The sequence below is a fragment of the Elephas maximus genome, chromosome 17 (assembly GCF_024166365.1).
Source record: "Elephas maximus indicus isolate mEleMax1 chromosome 17, mEleMax1 primary haplotype, whole genome shotgun sequence".
NCBI classification, from domain to species: domain Eukaryota; kingdom Metazoa; phylum Chordata; class Mammalia; order Proboscidea; family Elephantidae; genus Elephas; species Elephas maximus.
Window position 1 is genome coordinate 27310232 of NC_064835.1, and position 23630 is coordinate 27333861.

At 41.4% G+C, this 23630-nt stretch overlaps 1 protein-coding gene across 7 annotated transcripts in view; it reads left to right on the top strand.

The window, feature by feature from the left end:
• The window catches only part of CCDC15 (coiled-coil domain containing 15), a 124520-nt gene extending 101154 nt beyond the window's left edge, over window positions 1-23366 (top strand). For 3 of the 7 annotated variants that reach the window (XM_049856683.1, XM_049856686.1, XM_049856688.1), the window contains one exon: window positions 22572-23364. In XM_049856683.1, the coding sequence (XP_049712640.1) occupies window positions 22572-22708 (137 nt within the window). In that variant the 3' untranslated portion in view covers window positions 22709-23364. Of the gene's footprint in view, window positions 1-2955; window positions 3937-22571 lie in introns of those variants that run through there. The other 4 variants (XM_049856687.1, XM_049856684.1, XM_049856685.1 and 1 more) reach the window with 3 other exon arrangements.
• Window positions 23367-23630: the final 264 nt, after the last annotated feature.

The window sequence follows — 23630 nt, forward strand, 5'->3', positions numbered from 1 at the left end:
CTCCTGCCAGCCTCCTGGTTCTGCTGCCTCTGCTGCCACCATTTCTGAACCACTGCTTCTCTCTGGTGCTTGCCATCTCTGGTGTTAGAGTTCTCTCTCTCTGTCTCTTGGGTCTAGGAGGTTCTCAGCCTGGGGATCCTGGTTCCAAAGGATGCGCTCCACTCCTAGCTGTTCTTTCTTGGTGGCAGTGAGGTTCTCCTCAATGAGTGTAAACACACCCACGAAAGCCTGTAAGCCAGCTGCTTCATGCCATTATCTCCCCCAGTTTTAGATAGCCAGTGTTTAAATTGTTCATCCCTGTCAAACCAGTGCTCTGAGGAGACACGCATGTTCCTTGGTCTGAAAAATTTTCTGTTCTGATTAGAACTTTGAGCATCTACATCCATAAGCCAAGTCCAGTCTCAGAGCAAGCCCTCAAATTGCATCAATTTATACTAGCTCATGGTGTCAAACATCTTTCTGTCTTTATTTGCTGGGTTCTGGTCAGCTCATCCCTAGCTCCTATGGGCTAGGCCAATGTCTACCAGCCATAGCCTCAGTATTCGACACAACTCCCTGCACTTCAGACCAGCCAGCCCTTCTGCTCTCTCTATTGTCCCTAGCCCCCATGGGCTAGGTCAGCTGGTGGTAGTGGAACATGTCCAAACTCAGCCCATCTCTTCATTGCTGCACCTCTCCCACTTTCACTCATCAAGTGGACCCAGATGGTCACCACAAGTGAGCGGACCCAGATGGTCAGCACAAGTGAGCATACCAGGCTGTCTACTTGCTGGCTCCCTTTAACTTCTAGTCCTAGAAAGTGATTCTTCTAATGGGCACTGACTTTTCCTGTCTCAGTGTACTCAAAGGCCAACCACTTGCTAGAAATTCAAAAAGCAAAACAGTCATTTTTTATCTGCAGGTCCTTCCTTCAAATGCAAACCTCTTGTTCTCTCAGCAGTTCTGGGTAGTTCTGCATGTCTTTTCAGATGCAAATTTCCTGCACTGGAAAAATTCTGTGTGTGCTTCAGGCTTTCGACCAGATCTCCATACTCAGGTCCACACTGTTGAAATGAACAGCCTGGGTTTCTTTCAGGCAAACCCTACTTCCCCTTTTAGCATATCCGATCAAGTATTGGCTGAAGGCAGAGGTACATGCTCTCTGTGATTTATAACACCCAATATTCACTTCCAGCATACATCTAGGTCTGTCTTACAACACCAGGTAGGAGAAACATTCAATATTCATAGTACACTCAAATAAACACATAACCCTTTTTAAAACATTCATCTTCTCTTCTCCACACCTTGGCTATCTTCCCATTCATATGCATATGGCCTTAGCCTCTGGCTGGGTGGAACCAGGAGACCCTGGCCCCCTGTCAATCATCTTGTTTAACTGGCCTGGCTTTTGCCCTAAGCCACTCCACACGTGGCTTTTCTCCCCTCACCTGCAGCATAGCATCTCTTTCTTCCCTTTCAGCCATTGCAGACAACAGCAACCACAATTATCATCCAAGAATCAAAAGTTTCCCTTCCCATGCACCTTCATTCTTTCTCTTACAAAGTCCCATTCTTCCATGAGTCTGGAGCCATTGCAGTGGGTCCTGCTTCTGACATCAAGTCAACTGTAAAAATGGCATGGTGGGGGTGTCATCGCTTGACTTCTTTGTCTCACTTCACAAGGAGGAGGAATCAAGATCAACAGCCCAAGGCTGATTCCTGGAGGCAGAGGTCAGACACACCTCCTAGCTCCAACCTTTTTACCAATTCTGATACCAGCCATCCCTCCCCCAGCACTCTCTACTTTTCTGCTGGATTTAATAATTCATTGCAGTGGCCACACAGAACTCATAGACAATACTCAGGATTATGGGGTTTATTAGGGAAATAACAGGTTACAATTCAGGATCAGTAACAACTCAGGGTACAGTTCTTCAGTTAGGACAGCTTCTCGGCCATGCCCACAGGCAGGCCTCTCCCTAGCCCTTGGCCATCTGTAATCCGAGGCCTCTTGGGCCAGCCTGGCCTCTGCCCTGCTCAGGCAAGTGTTACAAAGCTCTTTAGCTCCACTGATAAGTGCCCAAAGGCACCCCACTCCGCCAACAAGCCTCTTGCCTGTCTTGCTCCACAGGCCAGGAAACATTAGACTGCCGATTCTGCCAGAGGACACTGGGGAAAATTGGGATTATAAACTCCATCTTTATCTGGAGTCCCAGTGGAAACAATGGAGTCCTTCCTGTTGCCAGTAATGTTTGTTTTCGCTGTCCCTTTAGATCTCTTGATTTACATAGTCTAAAGATTATGTAGGCCTCATGTACCCACAGAAAATATTGCCAGTGTTGGTATTTCTAGTGCCCCATTTGTGTGATATGAGTTACTTATCAGTCCTGTGAGTTATATTTTTAAAAACAGATCTGATAATGCCATTCCCCTCTTCTAAAACCTCTAGGGTTTTCCATTACTTAAAGTACAAAATGCTTATAAGGGCGTATTTTTGGTCTGGCCCCAGGCCACACTCCAGACTTATCAAACTTGCTATTCCAAGAATATATCACCTTCTTTTACACATTGTGTGTGTCACACACTCATTTCTCTGTCTAGAATGCCCTTCTTTCTTTACTCCTCTTCCAGACCCATCTTAAATGTTACCATAACTGGAAACCTGTTTCATCCTCTCCCAGGTTGTTATTCATTCATCCCCAACTTCATTCTGTGGTGACACTTTATGTATGCCTCTGGTTTGTAAGTATTAACACTGCAGTTTAATTATTTTTGTGTCTATCTTCTCCTTTATCTTTTCTGTCCTCACAAAGTGATTGGCATGTAGTAAGTACTCAATAAATATTTATTTAATGGATAGTTAAAGTTATTACCTATGGGGTTCTGGGTAGAGAAGCAGTATTAAGATGAAAGAGGCTGGGAGAATTGTTTAGAAAGTTGACTTCATTTGTCACTGCAAACATTTCTTTGCAGCGTATACTCAGGCACTGCAATCAGTGATTGGTTCCTGTGATACTCCTGAGGGAAACTCAACTCTTCGAATCGCCATCTGTAATTTTGCTTCTTCACACAGACGGACTTTGAAAAATCTGTAATAAGAATCTGAAATCAATTAGTAGTATTTCAATCTGCACTTAAAATCAACCCTGAGCAATTATTTAGGAAAAGCTGTTAAAGTGTCTAAGTTGTATAATTCTGGAAAGAAAGGGTGCTCCTTATAACAGCTGTCTCTGTAATTAGTCCTAGCCATTGTTTCCAGTCTCTGCCTTGAGACCAAGATTGAATGTTGACTTCCAAACTGATCTCTTCTTTGTAGTAAACCATATGGAGCCTATTGGTTTAAAAAATGGGAAATCAGACCAGAAGGGTTTCTCTACTTTGCTCTGATCCAGAGGCGACTAGGAGAAATCTTTGAGGTGATTTCATTTATTATCCTTATAAAGCCATAACTTTGATCTTGATAAAATTTAAGGTGTCTAGATGAAGCAGAAAAGAAGGTGGCGAAACCATTTTTTGAGCATCAGTGGCTATCTGTTGCTGTTAGCTTTTCTGATTGTGTATAACAATTGGAGATGAGAAAAATCTGAATTTTTATACATTTTCTCCTCAAAATTTTCTATTTTTTATTCATTGTTTCTTTCCCCATTCAGTGACATTGCACACAGCTTTTTAAATTTTATAATTTTTATTCCAAAAAAAAAAAAAAAAGATGAATAACCCTCTGTCTTTTGAGCATCTTCTATGTGAAATAACTGTGACAGTTCAAAAAGTGAATCTGAGGGCAAAGTGAGGAAAGTCCTGCCTTATTACTCCATCTTTTTAAAAATAATCTGGCGAATGACATACATACAGAGCATATGAAATAAAAATTGCTATCTTTAGTACAAATTTGATATTTTTTCACAGTATTTCCTGACATAAAATATAAGATGTGTACTACGATAAATTAAAGACAGATACTAACAATTGATTTTGTCTGCTTTCCTAATGTTTAATGGTGACGGAACACTTGGGTTACATCTCCAAAAATGTCATTGAAAATAAGAATCAAAATTACCTGTGTGACAAGATTGGCTATTTATCAGATTAATTATCCAATTGAATCAAAATCCTTGAAGTAATTATATCCCTGATTCAGCCTTTTTTTCGTTTGTTTTTTAAACAATGTTATTGAGATATAATTAACATACCATTCAATTTACTTGTTTAAAGTGTACAATTCAATGGTTTTTAGTGTATTTACAAAGTTGTGCATCTATCACCACAGCGTATTTTAGAATATTTTCATCACTCCACAGAGAAACTCCTATACCCATTACAAGTTTCTCCCCATTTCCCACAACTCACACCCTACGCCCTAGGTAACCACTAATCTAGTTTCTGTCTCTATACAGTTACCTGTTCTGAACTTTTCATGTAAATGGAATCATACAATATGTGGTCTTTGTGACTGGCTTCTTTCATTTAGTATGTTTTCAAGCTTCATCCATGTTATAGCATGTATCAGTACTATGTTCCTTTTTATTGCCAAGTAACATTTCATTGTATAGAGATACCACCTTTTATTTATCCATTTATCAACTGATGGATATTTGGGTTTTTTCCATTTCTTGGCTATTATGCATAATGCTGCTATGAACATTTGTGTACAAGCCTTTCTGTGGATATATGTTTTATTTTTCTTGGGTATGTACCAATGAGTGGAATTGCTGGGTCATACAGATCTTCTTTGAAGAACTGTCTATTCAGGCCCTTTACCCATGTTTTAACTGAGTTATTTGCCTTTTTATTATTGAGTTATAAGAGTTAATATATCTTTATACAGATCTGTAAAATGGTGGGAGTAATAGTGTCAGAACCTGTCAACTTCAGGGGAGATAATACAAATCAAGATCAGCCTGAGGAGGCAAGATCAAGATGACGGAATGGTTACATGCTTCCTGTGGTCCCTCTTACAACAAAGACCCAAGAAAACAAGTGAATTGATTATATATGACAGTCTAGGAACCCTGAACATCAAAGGCAAAGTTGAGGAATCAAACTGAGTGGCAGGGGGAGGAAGAGACAGTTCAGAAGCAGTGAGGGGTTGCCAGACCTGACCCGGTGGGAACTAGCACCCTACAGGCTGGATCAGCTGGCTTGTGTGGTGAGGCAAGCAGTGGCGTTTGGGACGCATTTTCCACATTGGGAAAGACCGAGCGGCAGAAAGTCTGCTCAAGCCTCCGGGGTCAGCAAGAAGTGGCAATCAATTGGCAAACAGTAAGTACATGCATCTAACCTACCAGGCAGATCAGAAAACACCCCCTTTGGGAAGAATCTCTCCCATTTACCTGCCACCTCTCCACTCTGCACTGGGTCCCAGGCTGCCTTCAGCAATTGCCATGCCCCCTGGGCTGGAAGTAGGACCCGCGTGTGCCATGAGCCATTCTCCTGGCTTTGGAGAGGAAACAAATTGACAAACAGGAAAAAATACTCTGCCAGCTACCCTAAACCAGGAACTGAGGGCAGGCACAGCCCCTTTGCCTAGGCACAGGGTTAAGAGGTTCATGGACTTTGAATGCCTTTCACCACTGCATAGACCTGTGTGGGCTTATTTGAAGAGCATACGCCCTTATTAGCACAGTACAACAGGGTATATACCTGAAGCCTATTTTCAGCTGTATCAGCTATAGGATGGAGTGGCAGATTCAAGACATTTGACACCACTTTGCCCATTAAGCAGAGTCCTCATCTACCTATATCTGGAGCCTGGGGACCGGTGGCTGCACCCATGCCACCTAGCCACCTGCAACAGGGGTCCAAGAATAAGTGGTGCCTCCCAGTTCTTACAGCCAACAGCATTGGGTGCCCATAGTTTGGCTGCAAAATCCGCCCACCTACGCATTCTAGGGAACAGGGATGCACTTTCCTCCTAGACGCTTGGGGCGCTGTCAACCCCCTGCTTTGCTCAGTGTGTGACCCTCTCCTGCAGCCAGATACCTGTGCCTACTCTAACTGTCCCTGCCTGTTTAGGACTGTAGGTGAGAGCCTGCACCACACACTTGGTGACTTACCTGGACACCTAAGCTGAATCCATACAAGAAAACTAAGCAGACTCTTGGGCTCACATACCTAGTAACAGGTCTGACCACCTGGTGACAGGATGTGAGAGCTTCAAAGATGCCAATAATCAAACTAGCTTGCACAACCAGCCTATTTGGACATATCTAAACCAAAACAAAACAAGAAGATAGACACAGTAAGCAAACATAAATATATTAACTTATTGATGGCTCAGAGACAACAGTCTATATCAAATCACATAAAGAGGCAGACTGTGATGGCTTCAGCAAGTGCCCAAAACAAATAATCAAGAAATCTTCTGGAGGAAGATAACTTCTTGGAATTACCAGAGGTAGAATTCAAAAGATTAATACACAGAGCTCTTCAAGAGTTGAGGGAGGAGATTAGGCAAAATGCACAACAAGCCAAGGAACACACAGACAAAGCAATAGAGGAGCTTAAGAAGGTTATACAAGAGCATAATCACAAATGTAACAGGCTGCAAGAACCCACAGAGAGATGGCAAACAGAAATCCAAAAAATTAAAATTTCAGAATTAGACAACTCAATAAAAAGTCATAGGAGCAGAATTTAGGCAATGGAAATCAGAATTAGTGAGACTGAAGATAAAACACTTGACACCAACTTATTTGAGGAAAAATCAGATAAAAGAATTGTAAAAAACGAATAAGCCCTAGGAATTATGTCGAACTCTATCGAGAGGAATAACCTACCAGTGATGGGAGTACTAGAACAGGGTGTTGCGGGGGGTAACAGAAAATACAGAGAGAATTGTTAAAGATTTGTTGGCAGAAAACTTCCCTGGTATCATGAAAGATGAGAAGCTATCTATCCAAGAAGCTCATTGAAACCGACACAAGGTAGATACCAAAAGAAAGTCACCAGGACATAATCAAACTTGCTAAAATGAAAGATAAAAGAGAGAATTGCAAGAGTGGCTAGGCATAAACAGAAAAACATCTACAAAACAGAGTTGACAAGATTAGGTTTGGACTAAGCAGAAACCATGCAGGCAAGAAGGCAATGGGATGACATATACAAAGCCTTGAAGGAAAAAAATTGCCAGCCAAGAATTATATATCCAGCAAAACTGTCTCTCACATGTGATGGTGAAATTAGGGCATTTCCAGATAAACAAGTTTAAGAAATTTGTAAAAAAACAAACCAAATTACAAGAAATACTAAAGGGAATTCTCCAGTTAGAAAATCAGTAATATCAGATAGCAACCCTAGACTAGAACACAGGACAGAACAACCAGATATCAACCCAGATAGGGAAGTCACAAATAAAGCTAAAACACTGAAAATAGGGAAACAGATGTCAATAATTGTAAAAGATGACAACATTAAAACAAAAAGGAGGGACTAAGCAATGTAGTGATAGATTTTTCATATGGAGAGGAAGTTGTGACAAATAAAAGATTGGTTTAAACTTAGAAAAACAGAGGTAAAAATTAAGGTAACCACAAATGAAACTAACAATTGTGTACATCAAAATAAAAAACACAGCAAATAATAAAATCAACAAATGAAAATAATGAAAAGAGAATACATAAAAACAACTCAGGACAGAAAATTAAGTGGAACAAAGAAACCGTCAACAACACACAAAAAATACATCAAATGACAGTACTAAACTCATATCTATCAATAATTACGCCAAATGTGAATGAACTGAAGGCACCAATAAAGAGACAAAGAGTGGTGGAATGGATTTTAAAAAATGATCTGTCTATATGCTGCTTACAGGAGACACTTAGACTTAAGGACACAAAGTAAAACTCAAAGGATGGAAAAATATATACATAACAAGCAAACAACAGTCAAAAAAGAGCAGGAGTGGCAATATTAATCTCTGACAAAATAGACTTAAATCCACAAAGGGTAAAAGATACTATATAATGATTAAAGGGTCGATAAACCAGGAGGACATAATAATAAGTATTTATGCACCCAATGACAGCGCTCCAAAATACATAAACTCTGACTGCATTGGAAGGAGAAATAGCTCCACAATAATAGGAGACCTCAACACGCCACTTTAGGTGAAGGGCAAAACATCCAGAGCAAAGCTTAATAAAGACACAGAAGATGTAAATGCCACAATTAACCACTTGATCTCATAGATACATACAGAACACTGCACGCAACAGCAGCCAAGTATACTTTCTTTTCCAATGCACATGGAACATTCTTCAGAATAGGCCACATATTAGGCCATAAGCCATGCTTTAACAGAATCCAAAGCATTGAAATACTACAAAGCATCTTTTCTGACCATAAAGCCTTAAAAGTAGAAATAGATAACAGAAAAAGCAAGGAAAAAAAAAAAATCAAACACATGGAAACTGAACAACACCTTGCTCAAAAACCACTGGGTTATAGAAAAAACTAAGGATGGAATAAAGAAATTCACAGAATCAAATGAGAATGGAAATACATCATACCAGAACCTTTGGGACACAGCAGAAGCAGTGCTTGGTGGCCAATTTATATCAATAAATGTACTCATCGAAAAAGAAGAAAGGGCCAAAATCAAAACATTAACCCTACAACTTGAATGAATAGCAGCAAAAGAAGCCCTCAAGCACCAGAAGAAAACAATAAAAATTGGAGAATCAAATGAAATAGAGAATAGAAAAACAATTGAAAGGGTTAAGAAGCTCAAAAGCTGGTTTTTTGAAAAGATCAACAAAATCAATAAACCAATGGCCAAACAAAAGAAAAACAGGAGAGGAAGCAAATAACCTGAATAAGAAATGAGATGGGCGATATTACAACAGACCCAACTGAAATTAAAAGAATCATATCAGATTACTACGAAAAACTATACTCAAACAAATTTGAAAACCTAGAAGAAATGGATGAATTCCTAGAAACACACTACCTACCTAAACTACCACAATCAGAGGTAGAACAACTAAATAAACCTGTAACAAAAGAAGAGATTGAAAAGGTGTCATGGATTGAATTATGTCCCCCCAAAAATGTGTGTATCAACTTGGTTAGGCCATGATTCCAAGTACTCTGTGGTTGTCCTTCATTTTGTGGTTGTAATTTTACGTTAAAGAGGATTAGGGTGGGATTGTAACAGCCTTACCAGGTCACATCCCTGATCCGATGTAAAGGGATAAAAGGAAAAGGAAGCAAGCAGAGAGCTGGGAACCTCATACCACCAGGAAAGCAGCCCCGGGAGCAGAGTGCATCCTTTGGACCTGAGGTTCCTGTGCTGAGGTGCTCCCAGACCAAGGGAAGGCTGATTACAAGCCATCCACTTGTGGTATTTCTGTTATAGCAGCACTAGATGACTGCTTCCCTGGAGAATTCTACCAAACTTTCAGAGGAGAGTTAACACCACTACTACTAAATGTATTTCAGAGCATAGAAAAGTATGGAATATTCCCAGGCTCATTCTATGAAGCCAGCTGTCTTAGTCGTCTCGTGCTGCTATAACAAATACCACAAGTGGATGGCTTTAACAAAGAGAAGTTTATTCTCTCACAGTCCAGTAGGCTAGAAGTCCAAATTCAGGGCACCAGCTCCGGGGGAAGGCTTTCTCTCTCTGTTGGCTCTGGAGGAACATCCTCATCATCAGTGTTCCCTTGGTCTGGGAGCATCTCAGCGCAGGAACCTCGGGTCCAAATGACGCGCTCTGCTCCCGGCACTGCTTTCTTGGTGGTATGAGGTCCCCCTGTCTCTCTGCTCGCTTGTCTCTTTTATATCTCGAAGAGATTGGCTTAAGACAGTATCTAATCTTGTGTATCTCATTGATATGACTGCCACTAATCCATCTTATTTCATCATAGTGATAGGATTTACAACATACAAGGAAATCACATAAAATGGTGAACAAGCACACAATGCTGGGGTTCATGGTCCAGCTAAGATAGATATTTGGGGGGACACAATCCATGACACCAGCATAACCCGGATACCAAAACCAGGTAAAGACACCACAAAAAAAAAAGAAAATTACAGACCAATATCCCTCATCAAGATAGATGCAAAAGTCCTGAACAAAATTCTAGCCAATAGAGTTTAACAAAATATCAAAAAAATCATTCACCATGACGAAGTGGGGATTCATACCAAGTATGCAGCGATGGTTCAACATTAGAAAAACGATCAATGTAATCCATCATATAAAAAAAAGACAAGAACCACATGAACTTATCAATTGATGCAGAAAAGGCATTTGACAAAGCGCAACACCCATTCATGATAAAAACTCTCAGCAAAATAGAAGGGACATTCCTCAGCATAACAAAGGGCATTTATACAAAGCCAACAGCCAACATCATCCTAAATGGAAAGAGTCTGAAAGCATTCCCCTTGAGAAGGGGAACCAGATAAGAATGCCCTTTATCACTATTCTTATTCAGCATTGTTCTGGAGGTCCTAGCCAGAGCAGTTAGGCTAGAAAAAGAAATAAAGGGCATCCAGATTGGTAAGGAAGAAGTAAAACTATCTCTATTTGCAGATGAACCCAAAGTAATCCACAAGAAAACTACTGGAACTAATAGAAGATTTCAGCAAAGTATCAGGGTGCAAGATAAACATACAAAAAATTCCTCTACACCAATGAAGAGAATGTTGAAGAGGAAATCACCATATCAATACCATTTACAATAGCCCCCAAGAAGATAAAATACTTAGGAATAAATCTAACCAGAGACCTAAAAGATCTATGCAAAGAAAACTATAAGACACTACTGCAAGAAACCAAAAGAGACCTACATAAGTGGAAAAACCTAACTTGCTCATGGATGGGAAGATTCAACATTGTGAAAATGTCAGTTCTACCCAAAGTGATCTACAGATGCAATGCAGTCCCGATCCAAATTCCAACAGCATTTCTTAATGTGATGGAGAAACAAATCACCAACTTCATATAGAAAGGGAAGAGGCCTTGGAGAAGCAAAGCATTACTGAAGAATAAAAACAAAGTGGGAGGCCTCACACTACCTGATTTTAGAACCTATTATACCGCCATGGTAGTCAAAACAGCCTGGTACTGGTACAACAGATACATAGACCAATGGAACAGAATTGAGAATCCAGATGTGAATTCATCCACCTATGAGCAGCTGATATTTGACAAAGATGCAAAATCCGTTAACTGGGGAAAGGACAGTGTCTAACAAATGGTGCTGGCACAACTGGAGTTTTTGTTTTCATATTTTGTATTTGTTTAGGGAGTGAATATCTGCAGATTAAATGGGTGCTATTTTTCATTTTCCTTAGCCTCTTCTATACACTGAAACTTTTAATTGTTGAATTAAGTGTATAACAGCTTGTGTCAGATGAGACCCTATTAAAAAGCAAAGTAAGTTCTCATTTCTCCATGTAGTCATGGGGAAGCCAAGACTAAAGTTTCATTACATCTAACAGACTCATTTTAGCTGTTAGTTTCAACCTCCTCCCACAGCCAAACCTTTGGCCAGAGCTGCTTAATTAACTAATTTGGCTTTTCCCCTTTGCTGCCTCCAGCCCTCCTTCTGGGGCTAATAAGTAACCACAAGTCTAGTAGGTAAGAAGCAGGAGGGAGGAAATGGATAATCAGCCCCATGAAAAGCAGATACTCTTTCACTGCATTTCTCTTTCATAGTCTGGTAACATAGAGGAAAGGGTTTCAAATGACACAAGTTTAGCAATTAATTCCCTGTTTGCTGGAAGATGCTATATTTCCATAGTTTTTAGTCTTGGAAAGCTTCTCAGTCTCTGCTGTTCTTTTAGTCTACCCAAACCTTCCATCTTTATGCTTGGGAAATCCCTACTCATCTCCACAGTCTTATCTCAGGCATGATCTTAGTGTCTCCCAGACACCCTTATTCCAAGTTAATCACACATCCCTCAGTTTTCCCATGTCACCTGGGCAGGTGTTCATTTGACAAGCATATATGGAATGTCTTCTTTTCGGGCAGAATTATAACGCTGACCACATTGCAGCCTTATGTATTTTAATAAATATCTTTACTCAAATATTATATACAGAGAGAAAGGTGAAAAAATTGTACAGATTGATAAATCATCCAAAAGTGAACACAGTTGTGAAACTTACGGAACGCAGTGGGTCCGCCAATTGTACTCTCGTTAATAATAACTAAGAGTCAAGTGGATTTAAAGCAGGCATAGTTTGCTTTTAGCGAATAGGAGACAAGGAGATCACTCTCAAAGCATTGTCTCAGAACAAAGGTCTGGGAGAAGTTTTTTACTATGTAGTAAAAGGGAAGTTATACATATTCGTTAAACTTCTGGGAAATAGCATGCATATTTAAAAAGGCTAGGCTGAAACTTAGCATGGAAGTGGGTGTTGGGCTTCTCGTTTCTGAATTGGGTCGGGCTACTGTCTGGTGACGTATGTCCAGCGTTTTTCGTTCCTTGAAACGAGTTTCTTGGTTCCTAGGCAGGACTCATTATGGGATGGGGACATCCAGTGGTCAACCAAATTGTTTCTGCGCCTGCACAGGATTCTGGTTTTACTTGGTTTGCCTGAAAAACAATCCTAAGAGGTAACTTAAGGGAAATCTTGTTGCTTATCATTTAAAATATAGTCACAGGTTAAGATATTGGTTTCCTCGTGTTCAGCCTACGCCCCATCTTGTTTGCTTTGGAATTTTCTACAGCCTCTGTTCACAAGAGGGTTAATTTTACCTCAGGACCCCAGACCTGTCTCACTCCACCCTGAGAAATTCACAGTCCTCATTCTTGAGGGGTTTAAGACCAAAGATCTCTTGTTCTGAAACCACTTCTGCTGACAAAGGGCACAGAGGTCTAAAGGTTAGAGGAGTGGAATTCTTGTGCTGCCTGAACTAAACTGTCATACTTTTTCTTTATCTCAGAAGGCCCTTAATCAGGTTGTTGTCCTTCTTCTTGATGGGGAATGGGATGAAATCCCTGAGCAACCAACCATCATTTGGAGGTGAAATTTCTGGAGTCTAGAAGAAACAAGGAAACCCTGGTGGCATAGTGGTTAAGTGCTACGGCTGCTAACCAAAGGGTTGGCAGTTTGAGTCTGCCAGGCACTCCTTGGAAACTCTATGGGGCAGTTCTACTCTGTCCTATTTGGTCGCTATGAGTTGGAATTGACTCGATTGCACTGGATTTGTTTTTTTGTTTGTTTGTTTGTTTAGAAGAAACAAATTTTAACAAGGTATTTGAATAGACAGGACCCAAAGAGGAGTAGCAACGCTATGGCTATCCAGGGTCCCAGTGGTGGCAAGAACCAGGTGAGTGAACAGAGTACATTTTTTACTGCCTCCCGTGTATCTTGGGCCTGTTTCCTGATTGAATTTATGGAGCTATTCAGCCTGGTCATATATCTTTTTTACATTTATCTCTACCTGGCCAGAGGTATTAATATATATGCAGCACAATGTATTTGCCACAGTGCATACCCCACCTTGTTCTGCTAATAAGAAGTCTAAGGCGATGCGGTAGTCTAGGACCGCCCTGGCCAAAGAGTTCAGCGCCTTTTGTTGAGCATCAGTCACCCACCCAGTGAACCAAGCAATGGTTTCTATAGTTTAGGTTAGATTTTTGAGTATTGTTTCATGATAAGCAAAGCCGGCCCAAGGGGCTAACATACCAATAGCTGCACCGACCCTGGCAATTATAAGTCCCAGAGCCCGCTTTAACCGAGAGTGAGCCTGTGTTGTGTATATCTTGACAGTTGGTTTTGCAGGGGTGAGAAATCCGAGGCTCCACTCTCTACCGTGGATGACAGGATCTAGACACTTTAGGGCATATCCTTGAGGGTTGTAGGGATAGCCTGAGGGTGAGGCTATTAAAGGTAGATAAACTTGTTCCATAAGCCCAAATATATCCTCTTGGTGCACACGGCCAAAGCTGATAGGTTAGACGGGGTGGCTTGTAGCCAGTCCTTAGTTGATACTGGCGACTATAGAAGGTGATAAGGAAAAGAGGGCGTATATAGTTGGCAGGCAGGTTTTCATCCCTGAGAAGGGCATCTCTTTGCTGCTAATCTGCTGTTGGTAGACTTGTTAAATCTCAGAAACCACTCCGCGCCTCCCCAAAGACTTTTCCAACTTGTGGAACTATTTGTCTCTCAACCCCGGAAGTCGGCTATATTAAAGAAACGACATCCTTGTCCAGTCTGGCTAGCAGTATGGGCTTGTACACCACAGCTTGGATCTGTCCAGTTGACCCAATGAGAAAGATTTGCCTTGTTTGCTATTTTGATTGACATATGATTTATTTGGGGAAATCCTGGTGGTGTAGTGGTTAAGTGCTAAGGCTGCTAACCAACGGGTTGGCAGTTCAAATCCGCCAGGCGCTCCTTGGGAACTCTATGGGGCAGTTCTCCTCTGTCCTATAGGGTCGCTATGAGTTGGAATCGACTGACAGCACTGGGTTTCGTTTTTTATGATTTATTTAGCAGTCCCCTCAAAAATGGCCGTAGGCGTATGCGGGCTGGGGTACTTTAGTTAATCACTGCAGTGCAATTAAACCTAAACCGTAGTCTCTCCAAAAAGGTTAGAGGCAGGACAGAATATACCGGGTATCTCGTTTGGTCAGGTCAGAGGCAGTATGAGAGTGAAACTGGTTACTGACACTGTTTGTACATTTTCGGGACACTCAGCTTGAAGGTACTAATTCACTAAGGCATACATCAGTGCACATAAGCTTGTCCAGAAAGAGGAATAATGCAAGCAAAGGTTAATTTAAGACTTAGTAAAAAGGTTAGAGTAAAAACAATTCTTAATATCTCTACAATGCTTATTTTTATGATACTTACCTACTGGTCGTTGTTTTGTCTCTTGAACAACCACTTAAGTCCTTCAACTAGTTCACAGGTGTTGATTCTTGATTTATGGAAGATGCCCCAAGGTTTTCAGGTGGAGAAAAAGGTTTGAGGCAAGAATGATGGACCCACAGAGTGACTTCTTTTAACCTGAGAGCAGAAGGTGTTGTTAATAACACCTGATATGGGCCTACCCATTTTTCAGCCAGTTAGTCTCCTGGGCTTCCCTCTTGCCAGGTTTTCAGAAGCATCAAGTCTCCTGGTTGGAACTTAAGCAAGTCATCCTTTAAAGGTTCAGGGAGTATCTGGTTGCCATATCCTTGGAGTGCTTTCTGCACTTCTTCCAGATTAATGGTATATCTTAATGTTTGTAGTGTCTCCTGATCTAAAAGATCATCTTCCTTGAGAAATGGCTTCCCATATGTCAGTTCAAATGGGTTTAATTTTGGAGTTTCTCTGGCGGCAGCCCATATTCTAATCAGGGCAATAGGTAGCATATTGATCCATGTCTCCTGGGTTTCCTGACATAGTTTAGCAAGAGTCATCTTTAGAGCCTGGCTCATCCACTCAACTTTCCTGAGGACTGAGGTCTCCATGCTGAGTGGCGCTTATACGTAACGTCGAAGGATTGGGATAAATTCTGAGTTATTTTAGCAGTAAATGCCGGGCCATTGTCACTGTGGAGGGACAGAGACAGGCCAAACCTGGGTATGATCTCTTTCAGAAGCCATTTACATACTTCGGTAGCCTTCTCAGTCTTAGCAGGAAAGGCTTCTAACCATCCTGTGAAGGTACCTACAAAGACTAACAGCTATTTGAATCCTTGGCATGAGGGCATCATTGTAAAATCTATTTGCCAATCTTCCCCTGAGTATGTTCCCTGATGCTGAACAGGTTTCATTAAGGTAGGAGGTACTGTGTACTGTGTATTTGGAGTGTTTCTTAAGCATATTTCGCAGCCTTTAGAAACCTGCTGTATCACCTTTTTAAGTTTCTTCCCTGTATTAGGGTTTTAAGCTGGAGGTGCAGTGACTCCTGACCATAATGACCAACCTCATGGCTTGCCTTAACCACCTTCCAGAGTTGACTGCTGGAGATGTAAACCCTTTTATTCTCGTTTTGGTACGAACCATTGGCCTGCTTCTCAAATCCCCGAATTTCTGCATCCTGAACATCTTCAGGACTGTACTGAGGGTCAATGGTTGCAAGGTTGTTATCAGAAACAAGGGTCATCTGGGTTGCTGGAGACTGTACCCAGGCTGCTTTCGTAGAGACAGCATCGGCTTTATTGTTGCCTCGAGTAATTGGAATGTTCTCTTTCTGATGTCCTCTACGATGTATAACAGCCACTTCAGTGAGTTCTTGTACTGCCTCTAGAAGCTCTAAAATAAGGTTACCATACTTGAGTGAATTCTTTGAGTTGAAAGGCCCTCTTTCTTTCCAAATAGCCCCATGAGCATGTATAATAGGAAAGGAATATTTAGAATCTGTATATATGTTAATTTTTTATCTCTTGCCAACTGCAGCACTTGAGTAAGGGCAATAAGCTCATTTTTTGTGCAGAAGTTTGAGGGGGTAATGGTTATGCCTCTATAATGTCATGTAAACTTACTATGGCATAGCCTGTTCTGCGGATTCCTTGTTCTATAAAATTACTCCCATCAGTGAACCGATCTTCGTCTGCATTTTCTAAGGAGCTGTCTTTCAGGTCGGGCGTGACTTGGTGTGTTGTTTTCTTTCAGGTCGGGCCTGACTTGGTGTGTTGTTTCAGTGCAGTGTTGGGCTAGCTCATTATCTTCCAAGGTTACAGCAGGCAGGAGTGTGGCAGGATTTAAAACTTGACAAACTTTTAGAGTTACTGGGTCATTCTGCCTCCTATAAGCCAGTTTCCTCCTTTAACTTCTAAAACAGTTTGAACCTGATGTGGAGTCAGCACCTCCATAGGTTGTCCCAAGATAAGCTTAGATGCCTCTTTAACCGGGATCGTGGTGGCAGCTACTGCCGGCAAACAGGCTGGCCAGCCCTGCGCCACTGGGTGTAATTGTTTAGAAAAATTAGCAAGCAGTCTACTGAGAGGGCTGATTTCTTGGGTGAGTACTCCCACGGCCTGACCTTGTCTGTCATGTGTATACAACCTTAAAGGTTTTGTTAAATCTGGGAGACCCAAAGACAGGGCTCTACCTAATTCTAATTTTGATGGTTTTGAATGCTGTTTGGCACTCCTGAATCCATTCTAAGCATTGGCTCTCTTCTCCTTTTAGGGACTCATAAGGTTTTTGCTATCAGCCCAAAGTTGGGTATCCAGATCCTACAGAACCCAAACATGCCCAGAAATCCACACAGTTGTTTTTGTGTGGTAGGGGCTGGAAGTGAAGTTATGGCTAATTTTCTTTCAGGCAGCAATTGTCAAGTGCCTGGAGAGAGCTGAAACCCCAAATATTTCACTTCTTGTTGAGTAACCTGAGCCTTCTCAGAGGGAACCCTGTAGCCCCGATTTGCCAAATGATTCAGGAACTTTTTTTTTTTTTTAATTTTTATTGTGCTTTAAGTGAAAGTTGACAAATCAAGTCAGTCTCTCACACAAGAACTTATATACACCTTGCTACATACCCCCAATTGATCTCCCCCTAATGAGTCAGGATCTTAATAGTATTCTTGTCTGAACTGTCTTTATCTTTACTGCCTATCAGTAAGTCATCCACATATTGGAGCAATATTCCTCTTTCTAGCTCTAAGTCTCTGAGATCTTTAGTTAAAGTCAAACCAAATAGGTGGGGAGAGTTTTTAAAACCCTGAGGGAGAACTGTCCACTTTAACTGAGTTCCTTCCCTGGTGCCTGGGTCTTCCCATTCAAAAGCAAATAACTCCTGGGAGTCAGAATGCAGGGGCACACAAAAGAAAGCATCTTTTAAATCTAGCACAGTAAAATAGGAGGTGGCTGCAGGTACCTAAGTAAGCAGGGTGTATGGGTTGGGGACCAGTGGATCTTCACTACAGCCTCATTTACTGCTCTTAAATCTTGCACAAAGCAATATTCTCCATTAGATTTTTTAAAAAGTAAAATAGGAGTGTTACAAGGGTATTGGCAAGGTTCAATGAATCCTTGTCTAAGAGCCTTTCTAATACTGGCTGAATCCCAGCTCTCACCTCTGGCTTAAGAACATATTGAATTTGCCAGGGGAGAGCACCTCCTGATTTTAGTTCAACTTGGACAGGATTGCCATTGTTGGTTTTTCCTAGCTGATTCGCATTCCAAACTAGAGGGTTCACTTTTGCTAGGATATATTGAGGGATATTAGGTATCTTTTTTGCAGAGCCCTCTGTCTCAAGGAGTGCTAGAAGTCCCCCTCCTTGGCTTTTATCTATTTCCACAGTGACCTGATACCCGGAAAGGAAAACAGTAGCCCCTAATTAGTTAACAGGTCCCTGCAGAGCAAAGGGACTAGACATTCAGGTACATATAGGAAAGAATGAGATAAAGTACACATTACATTCCCCTTATCACAGGATAAGGGGAATGTAAACCTCTTGGTCTGAGACTGTCACACAATCATGACTGGAGAGTTTACCAACAGTATTTGGTCCAGACAGAGTAGGCTGCTCCTGTATCAAGTAAAAATTCAGTTTTCCTACCTACCACATCAAAGGTAACCTGAGGTTCCACGGGGTGGTGGAGACCTGTGTTGTTGTCCTGGCGGAGCCAGGCAGTCCTCTGGGCCTCATCACTCAGAAATTCATGGCATTTGCAACTTAGGGTTGTGACTAGGGTAGCATCCTGGCTGCCCTGGCTGGGGATGGTCCGGGCACTCCCTTTTCCAGTGTCCCTCCTTTTTGCACTACGCACGCTGTTGGGGCCCCAGGTTTGCTGGTGACCCTGGTAGGGGGCTTCATGGTCTGGTCAGTCTGCTGCTTACCCTGGGGTTTACCTTGAGGTGGCTCCTGAATAACTGCAGCCAACAACTGGGCTTTCTTTTCTATTCTTTTTATCTTTCCTCTCTTCCCCCACCTTATCTGTGTTGTTGAAAACCTTATAGACTTCTACCAGTTTGGACAATGGGGTCTGGGGTCCAGCCTCTAACTTCTGGAGCTTCCTTCTAATGTCTGGGGCACTCTGAGTTACAAAATGTATATCCAGTAGGGGGGCAGGCTCTGGTGCCTCTGGGTCTATGTTAGTAAACTTCTTAAAATTCGCTGTCAGCCTACTCAAGGAAGCTGCCGGGTTTTCCTCCTTTCCTTGAGTTACCTCTTTGATTTTTAAATAGTTAATAGGCTTATGAATGCACTTCTGCATTCCTTCAACAACACAGGTCAAAAAATGTTTCACTCTTGCCAAATCTAGTCCGTCCTGATAATCCCACTTACAGTCTGTCCCAGGAACTGCCTCATCCCCTGATCTCAGAATATTGTGCCTAGGATTGGTGAGAATAAAGCTTGTTCTCTTGCCTTTGCAAGTATTCTGTTTTTCTTAACAGTAGTGCAACAGGTGGTTAAGATTACTATCACATCCTGCCAGCTAAGAGCAAAGTTAAGACTAAGCTTAACAAACTCTTCTCTGAATCTTTCTGGATTTTCTGAAAAAGATATCCCATTTTGTCTAATCAGGTGTTCCTCCATGCCTAGCTTTTTATTTTGTTTTTTAAAATAATTTTTATTGTGATTTAAGTAAAAGTTTACAAATCAAGTCACTCTCTCACACAAAAACCCATATATACCCTGCTACCCAGAAAAAATATATACACCCTGCCACACACTCCCAATTACTCTCCCCCTAATGAGACAGCCTGCTCTCTCCTTCCACCATCTCTTTTCGTGTCCTTTTCGCCAGCTTCTAACCCCCTCCACCCTCTCATCTCCCCTCCAGACAGGAGATGCCAACATAGTCTCAAGTGTCCACCTGATCTAAGAAGCTCACTCCTCACCAGCATCCCTCTCCAACCAACCCATTGTCCAGTCCAACCCATGTCTGAAGAGTTGGCTTCGGGAATGGTTCCTGTCCTGGGGCAACAGAAGGTCTGGGGGCCATGACCACCGGGGTCCTTCCAGTCTCAGTCAGACCATTAAGACTGGTCTTATGAGAATTTGGGGTCAGCATCCCACTGCTCTCCTGCTCCCTCAGGGGTTCTCTGTTCTGTTCCCTGTCAGGGCAGTCATCTGTTGTAGCCAGCCACCATCTAGTTCTTCTGGTCTCAGGATGATGTAGTCGCTAGTTCATGTGGCCCTTTCTGTCTCTTGGGCTCGTAATCACCTTGTGTCCTTGGTGTTCTTCGTTCTCCTTTGATCCAGGTGGGTTGAGACCAATTGATGCATCTTAGATGGCTGCTTGCTAGCGTTTAAGACCCCAGATGCCACTCTTCAAAGTGGGATGCAGAATGTTTTCTTAATAGATTTTCTTATGCCAGTTGACTTAGATGTCCCCTGAAACCATGGTCCCCAGACCCCTGCCCCTGCTTCACTGGCCTTTGAAGCATTCAGTTTATTCAGGAAACTTCTTTGCTTTTGGTTTAGTCCAATTGTGCTGACCTCCCCTGTATTGTGTGCTGTCTTTTCCTTCACCTAAAGTAGTTCTTATCTACTATCTAATTAGTGAATACCCCTCTCCCACCCTCCCTCCCTCACCCCCTCGTAACCACGAACGAATGTTTTCTTCTCAGTTTAAACTATTTCTGAAGTTCTTATAATAGGACAATATTTGTCCTTTTGCAACTAATTTCACTCAGCATAATGCTTTCCAGGTTCCTCCATGTTATGAAATGTTTCACAGATTCTTCACTGTTCTTTATCGATGTGTAGTATTCCATTGTGCAAATATACCCTAATGTATTTATCCATTCATCCGTTGATGGGCACCTTGGTTGCTTGCATGTTTTTGCTATTGTAAACAGTGCTGCAGTAAACATGGGTGTGCATATATCTGTTCGTGTAAAGGCTCTTATTTCTCTAGGATATATTCCAAGGAATGGGATTGCTGGATCATATGGTAGTGGTAGTTCTATTTCTAACTTTTTAAGGAAGCGCCAAATCGATCTCCAAAGTGGTCGTACCATTTGACATTCCCACCAGCAGTGTACAGGTGTTCCAATCTCTCCACAGCCTCTCCAACATTTATTATTTTGTGTTTTTTGGATTAATGCCAGCCTTGTTGGAGTGAGATGAAGTCTCATTGTAGTTTTGATCTGCATTTCTCTAATAGCTAATGATCGTGAACATTTCCTCATATTTCTCTTAGCTACCTGAATGTCTTCTTTAGTGAAGTTTCTATTCATATCTTTTGCCCATTTTTTAATTGGGTTATGTGTCTTTTTGCAGTTGAGTTTTTGCAGTATCATGTAGATTTTAGAGATCAGGCGCTGATCAGAAATGTCATAGCTAAAAATTTTTTCCCAGTCTGTAGGTAGTCTTTTTACTCTTTCGGTGAAGTCTTTGGATGAGCATAGGTGTTTGATTTTTAGGAGCTCCCAGTTATCTGGTTTTTCTTCTACATTCTTTGTAATGTTTTGTATACTGTTTATGCCATGTATTAGGGCTCCTAACGTTGTCCCTATTTTTTCTTCCATGATCTGTATCATTTTAGATTTTGTATTTAAGTCTTTGATCCATTTTAGGTTAGTTTTTGTGCATGGAGTGAGGTATGGGTCTTGTTTCATTTTTTTGCAGATGGATATCCAGTTATGCCAGCACCATTTGTTAAAAAGACTGTCTTTTCCCCATTTAACTGTTTTGGGGCCTTTGTCAAGTATCAACTGCTCATATGTGGAAGGATTTATGTCTGGATTCTCAATTCTGTTCCATTGGTCCATGTATCTGTTGTTTTACCAGTAACCAGGCTGTTTTGACTACTGTGGCAGTATAATAGGTTCTAAAATCAGGTAAAGTAAGGCCTCCTACTTTGTTCTTCCTTTTCAGTAATGCCTTACTTATCCGGGGCCTCTTTCCCTTCCATATGAAATTCGTGATTTGTTTCTCCATCTCATTAAAGAATGTCCTTGGGATTTGGATCAGAATTGCATTAAATGTATAGATCGCTTTTGGTAGAATAGACATTTTTATAATGTTAAGTCTTCCTATCCATGAGCACGGTATGTTCTTCCACTTATGTAAGTCTCCTTTGTTTTCTTGCAGAAGTGTACTGTAGTTTTCTTTGTATAAGTCTTTTACATCTCTGGTAAGATTTATTCCTAAGTATTTTATCTTCTTGGGAGCTACTGTAAATGGCATTGATGTGGTGATTTCCTCTTCAATGTTCTTTTTGTTGGTGTAGAGGAATCCAACTGCTTTTTGTATGTTTATCTTGTATCCTGATACTCTGCTGAACTCTTCTATTAGTTTCAGTAGTTTTCTGGAGGATTCCTTAGGGTTTTCTGTGTATAAGATCATGTCATCTGCAAATAGAGATTCTTTGACTTCTTCCTTGCCAATCTGGATGCCCTTTATTTCTTTATCTAGCCTAATTGCTCTGGCTGGGACTTCCAGCACAATGTTGAATAAGAGTGGTGATAAAGGGCATCCTTGTCTGGTTCCCGATCTCAATGGGAATGTTTTCAGGCGCTCTCCGTTAAAAAAAAAAAAAAAAATTTTTTTTTTTTCTCCATTTAGGGTGATGGTAGCTGTTGGCTTTGTATAAATGCCCTTTTTTATGTTGAGAAATTTTCCTTCTATTCCTATTTTGCTGAGAGTTTTTATCATGAATGAGTGTTGAACTTTGTCAAATGCCTTTTCTGCATCAATTGATAAAATCATGTGATTCTTACCTCATACCACCAAGAAAGCAGCACCAGTAGCAGAGGGCATCCTTTGGACCTGAGGTCCCTGTTCCTGAGAAGCTCCTTGACCATGGGAAGATTGAGGACAAGGACATTCCTCCAGAGCCGACAGAGAGAGAAAACCTTCCCTTGGAGCTGACGCCTTGAATTCGGACTTTCATCCTACTATACTGTGAGGAAATAAATTTATCTTCGTTAAAGCCATCCACTTGTGGTATTTCTGTTATGGTAGCACTAGATAAGTAAGACATCGGGATTCATGGGTCCAGGAATCAAGGGGTGGAAATTTGAGTGGCGCCACTCACCATTACCCCTGGTGACCCACTGGCAAAACTTTTGCTTCCTGTCTCTGTGACCCTATGATCTGAGGGTCTAGAGGTCTTAGTTCCAAAGGGTAGAGTGCTTACCAGGAGACACATCACTGATTCCATTGAACTGGTAGTTAAGAATGCCACCCAGCCACTTTGGGCTCCTCGTGCCTCTGGATCCACAAGCAAACAAGGGAGTTACTGTGTTGGTTGGTATGATTGATCCTGATTATCAAGAGGAAATCGGATTGATATTACATAATGGAGGTAAAGAAAAGTATGTCTGGAATACAAGAGATCCCTTAGCATGTCTCTTGGTACTTCCATGCCTTGTGTTTAAAGTCAATAGAAAACTGCAGTAACCCAATTCTGACATGACTACTAATGGCTCAGGCCCTTCAAGAATCAAGGTTTGGCTCACCCCACCAGGTAAAGAACCACGACTAACTGAGGTGCTTGTTGAAGGTAAAGAGAATATGGAATGGGTTGTGGTGGAAGATAGTTCTAAATACCAGCTATGACCATGTAACCAGTTGTAGAAATGAAGACTGTAATTGTTATGAGTATTTCTTCCTTGTATGTGTGCATGAAATATTTTTGTTTTGTTCACTTATAAAATATAAGATATAAAAATAAAATTAAAAAAACATGTGATTCTTGTCTTTTGTTTTATTTATGGGGTAGATTACATTAATTGTTTTTCTAGTGTTGAACCATCCCTGCATACCTGGTATGAATCCCACTTGGCCATGG